At 35.6% G+C, this 4,955-nt stretch overlaps 1 protein-coding gene across 1 annotated transcript in view; it reads left to right on the top strand.

Annotated features, from left to right (window-relative positions):
• The window catches only part of RIOK3 (RIO kinase 3), a 26,171-nt gene extending 24,169 nt beyond the window's left edge, over positions 1-2,002 (top strand). The window contains exons 12-13 of the mRNA XM_042780251.1: positions 775-882; positions 1,895-2,002. Of these exons, the coding sequence (XP_042636185.1) occupies positions 775-882; positions 1,895-2,002 (216 nt within the window). The remainder of the gene's footprint in view (positions 1-774; positions 883-1,894) is intronic.
• Positions 2,003-4,955: the final 2,953 nt, after the last annotated feature.

Genomic DNA, 4,955 nt, shown 5'->3' with positions numbered 1-4,955 from the left:
TGCAAAAAGAAAAAAAGAAATGGCGTTAGTCACGAGGAAAAAAAATAGGAGGAAAAGGGAAAAAAAAAGAAAAAAACAACCTTGAATTGTGGGGGGTGGGCAGAGTTTCAACCGGGAACAGGGAATAGAAAAATTGCTGAAAACCAGGCCCTGGTAGGGGAAGGTTTAAAATAATAATTAAAAAGACAATAAGTATTAATAATAATATTTGTTTGAAATGGACAAATACAAGCAAAGTAATCACCGGGAAAAAGAAAGCAAAAAAAGAAATCGGTGGATGACTGGGTACGGCACCCAGGCTCCCGTCTGAGCACACCGACTGTGATAAAGTTCCTGTGGGCCCAAAAGGTAGTTGGGAGTGGGGATGGCCCCACCTCCATTCACCAAGCAAGTATAGGGTGTCGTAACAAGAAGAATGTGGTACCTTTTCAGTCTTGCAGGGCCCGAGTGCCCTTGGGGTTGCTGGAAAGCAGAGCGTGTTCTTAAGCCCCAGACATCTGCCAGAGCGCTGCCTCTTTAAATATCCAAAAACAGTCAAGCTGCTTTTTAATCCTACAAAATGGCGGCGACCTCCGGACTGGCAAAAGTCCACTTCTCAGCCCACCTTTGTCTTCACTTTCTCCGTTTGTTCCCCTGCCACCATGCACAGTCCGTGCAGTCCCCCTGGCTGGCAGGGTGGTTTTTAGGTTAACTCTTAAGTCCTACCGTTTGGTTTATTTTTAATTTACGAAACAATCTCATTCTCTTAGTGATTTTCTTGTATTTTTTTATTAGTTTTTCCAGAAAGGAGGAGTAAAGGAAGCCCTTAATGAACGAGAACTCTTCAATGCTGTTTCAGGCTTGGATATCTCGGCAGATAATGAAGCTGATTTCTTAGCTGAGGTTAAGTATTGTACAGCCATTTTTTAACCTTGTTATTAAAGGGGAACTTGATAGAACAGATAACTGAAGCACAGAGCTTAGTATCCTCTCTTCCCTTCAAAAACAAAATGAATGAAATTTTTCTTTTCTTGAGATGTTGTTTTTGGTCCTTTCCAGGCTTAAAATTTGGTATCAACATGGCAAACACTCTTAAAGGAGTTCACCATTTGGTTAAGATGGACAAATAACACATTTCCAGTATCCTCTTACTCTCCTTATTTTATGAATGAGAAAGCTGACTGGTAAACATTCTGGGTGACACAAAAAGCAGTAACATAAGGTCCCTGCCCTTAATTGAACATAGGAAGTTAGAAGTGACCATCTTTGGAAATACCAGTCATTACAGTATTGTATTTACAGAGCCATAGAAGGATCCTTCTCTATAGAAGCTCTCATAAAATTAAACAAACTGAAAATTAAAATAGCAGCTAATTCATCCCAGTATTACACCAAGCACCTTCAGAGAATGATTATAGAGTCTGTCCAAAACCTCCAAGTATGATTTGAGTTTGACCAAGCTAAGGCCAAAAAGGAACAGGTAGATGGTAAATCCAGCACAGTATAGTTGCTCAGTAAATAGATATTACTATTGTGAGTAAACATTGGATTCCGATTTTCCCTCTTCCCTGAAACCTTTGTACAATACATAAACATATGTGTTTGTTTTATACAGTATATGGTTAAATTCATCCAATTGCTAACTTGATAAAGATGTGTATGTGTGTGTGTGTATATATATATATACACACACACATATATATACACATACACACACACACACACACCCTGGTAATATAATCAAGCCAATAGCACATGGGTGAGGAGTGTATGTGTGTACATGCCCATATTTTGTAATTCAAGGTCAGCATCATTAGGAATGTCTTAATTTTTAAGAGAGCTGAAACACAGGCTCAAGCTGAATTATAGTTTCTGTAAAGTAGCTTTTTGACAAATGAATGTATTGATTTTATAGATTGAAGCTTTGGAGAAAATGAACGAAGATCATGTTCAGAAGAATGGAAGGAAGGCTGCTTCATTTTTGAAAGATGATGGAGGTCCACCTGTACTGCATGATGAATAACACCAATACCCGCTGCCTTTAAATGTTAATGCAATGGTGATTGTCAGCTATCAATGGCAATGAAGTTATGGATGACTTGAAATACCAAAAAAGGAAACATGAGGGGTGTACAATGGTGCTTCTGTGGTTTTTTTTTTTCCTTGTAACTTACGTGCCAAGTGTGTGGGATTTTTAGCTCAGCACTGAGAGACTAGAATGTCACTACCTCTCTTATGAATAGGCTAATATAATTCTTAAGCAATTAAAGGTCATTATCTACCTGAAATACACCTGATTTCACATGATTCATGGTATAGAATGTTATCATGAGAATTTTTAAAACTTAGGTAATATTTCTCAGTATGGGAAGAAAGGACAGATGTGTTTATAGGGGAGGGTTTTGTTACAACATACTTGCTTTTTCACCTCCCTGTTTTGTTTTACATCCTTCCTCAGTATTTTATTGACCTAATTAGCCCTTCTCAATTCCTTTTCCAGAGTGTAACCATGATTCTAAAGGAAAATTTCTTGTCTTTAGTGGGTGTTATAAACGGAAATTTGGTTTCACAGTAGCTAAAGGAAATAGGCATAAGCAATATACTTTTTATTGGTACATCATGAATAGGAACCAAATGCTACTTTTTCCATACTTACATCAAGAAAAGGCATCCTAAGTTTCTGATAATTATCTAAGGACTTCTTAACTTTAAAAAAAAAGATGTTTTTTAATTTAACTTTCAGTTTTTCTACATTTAAGTAAAATGGTTAGAATATAACTCATGGTGTAGCTGCTTTCCATTTATAAGGAAAATACAACTTATTTGGAAGGACAGAATATAAGATTTAACCATGTTTGACACATTCTAATGAAGTTAATGAAACAAAGTTCAGTTTCTATTTCACTCAAATTATATTTGAGAGAAATAATGTAAGCAAATTAGAAATATTAAATAATCAAAAGGGGGAAAATATATTTAAAGCAACTTGGATACCAGTTTAACCAATTACTTTGAATTATCTGACCTTTTAATAATTTCTAGTACTAACTGAACTCCTCTTCTAAGAAAAGCAAGCACTATACTTTTCCCATTGGTTTGTTAGGTCAGACTTCATCAACTACACCGTAATGTTCCTTCTGTCATCACTGATGACCCAGACTTTCTGTCTGATAATAAAAAGAAAAAAAATCTAAACATCGTAACATTTTAAATTGCCAAATATGTTCTTTCTAGAAAAGTATTTATTTCTGTTTCTGTTGTACTGTTTTTAACTGCATTTCAGAGAAGTGTGATTGAGGTAGATATTCATTTCATTTCTCAAATGTTGACTACTCTGGGACAAAGATTACGTGACTGGTGATTATTGACAGAAATTTCAGAGAACTATCTAATTTTAAAAACCTTTATTTACCATTTACATTTTGTTGTTTTCTAACATACCCTGTTTAACAAAGAGCAGCAAGCTATTGCTGTATGACGTTCTTGGAGTGTGCTATGAACATGCTTTTTAAAAAATTAAAAATGAAGAGATCATTTTAGAATTGGTTCTTTGTGTGCTTTCTTCCTATTTCTTACATGAAGCCCTGGCATTAGGTTACTCTCTACATAAAATTAAGCAGTACTCTTTTAAACAGCTTTTTTCCTCACCCTCACTAACTTAGATTTCACTCTTAAATGGGTTATGTCGCCTTACGAATAGTCTCATAGATCAGAGCAAATTACTGACGTAGTGGAAAATGTTGGTTTGCTAAATAAAGAAATATAAATGGAAAATATATATAAATTATGTAAATAGGGATATGTTGCCTCACTTTAATGAAAGTGGATATATATGATCTATACCATATGTTATCAAAATAAGGATGCCTGTGCTTAGAAAGGTAATTCACTGCCAGTTTCTTTTTTATAAAAATATTTTTCTTCTAACAAAAGTAAGACATGCTCATTTGATTTTAAACATTACAGAGATTTCAAAATATGTAAGTAAAAGTCCCTTGTATTCCCAAACCCCCTGTTCATAGTATGGCATCCATCCCTGGCAGTTTTTTTCCATAAGCTTGTATTACATTATGCCCTTTTTAAAAAATCTGTGAACAAAAAGTGGGATCAAATGAGATAGCTGATGGTGAAACTTTGATCATGGTAGACTCTCTAGGGAAGATGAAGGACATGGAGCCTCTAAGGTGAGAAGAGGGAGGATGTGGGTGGGGTTTTTGCTGCTTGTTTAGGCTCTGGGCATGAAGGGAGTATTATTTGTACTTTTTGAAATTCCAGTTTTCCAGCACTTTAGAAACTGGGGGCTTGGCGCGGGGAAGCTTGCTTGGTTGTGTTTTCAAACTTCAGGGCTCATATTTTCAAATACATACATATATATTGGGTTTTTATAGGGTTTACATTTTTATTCTTTGATTTCCAGTTTGTTTCCTAAAAATATAAGGTTACATTTGAAACAGCATTATTTCACTGTCCTGGGTCTTTTAACTGTCACCTAAACATAGCTTTTTGGGGAGTTAAGATCAAATATATTAGAAAAAATAAACCCATTACATGCTAACATTTTTAAGTGAAAAGTAACTGTTTTTCCAAAACATTTTTAATATGGCAAATACCAATAGAACTCAAATAAAAGCTCATTGGGGTCCTCAGTGATGTTTTTCTGAAAGTGAAAAGTATCTGGAGGCAAAAAAGTTTGAGAACCGCTGCTGTAGTAGTCCAGGCAGGACAGCGTAGTTGAAAGAAAGCAAGTAGGATGGGACTGAAAACCATACATTGTATGTGGGTTGGCCAAAGAATCTGAATGTAGTTCACATGGAAATGGCTTGGGACCTGATGGCTGGCTTCTAAAGGGAAAAGGAGTATTGATAATAGGGGCTCATTTTAAAATTCAGCAGTGCCAAAAGGTAGAAGGAAAACAAATCACCTACTGTGCAAGACAACCACCTCCACCATTATTTTCGATGTACATATTCATACAA

The sequence above is a fragment of the Orycteropus afer genome, unplaced genomic scaffold, assembly GCF_000298275.1.
Source record: "Orycteropus afer afer isolate SDZICR_OR568_19922 unplaced genomic scaffold, OryAfe1.0 scaffold00030, whole genome shotgun sequence".
In the NCBI taxonomy this organism is placed as follows: domain Eukaryota; kingdom Metazoa; phylum Chordata; class Mammalia; order Tubulidentata; family Orycteropodidae; genus Orycteropus; species Orycteropus afer.
The sequence above is the reverse complement of the archived record's forward strand: the minus strand, read 5'-3'. Positions and strand labels throughout refer to the sequence as shown.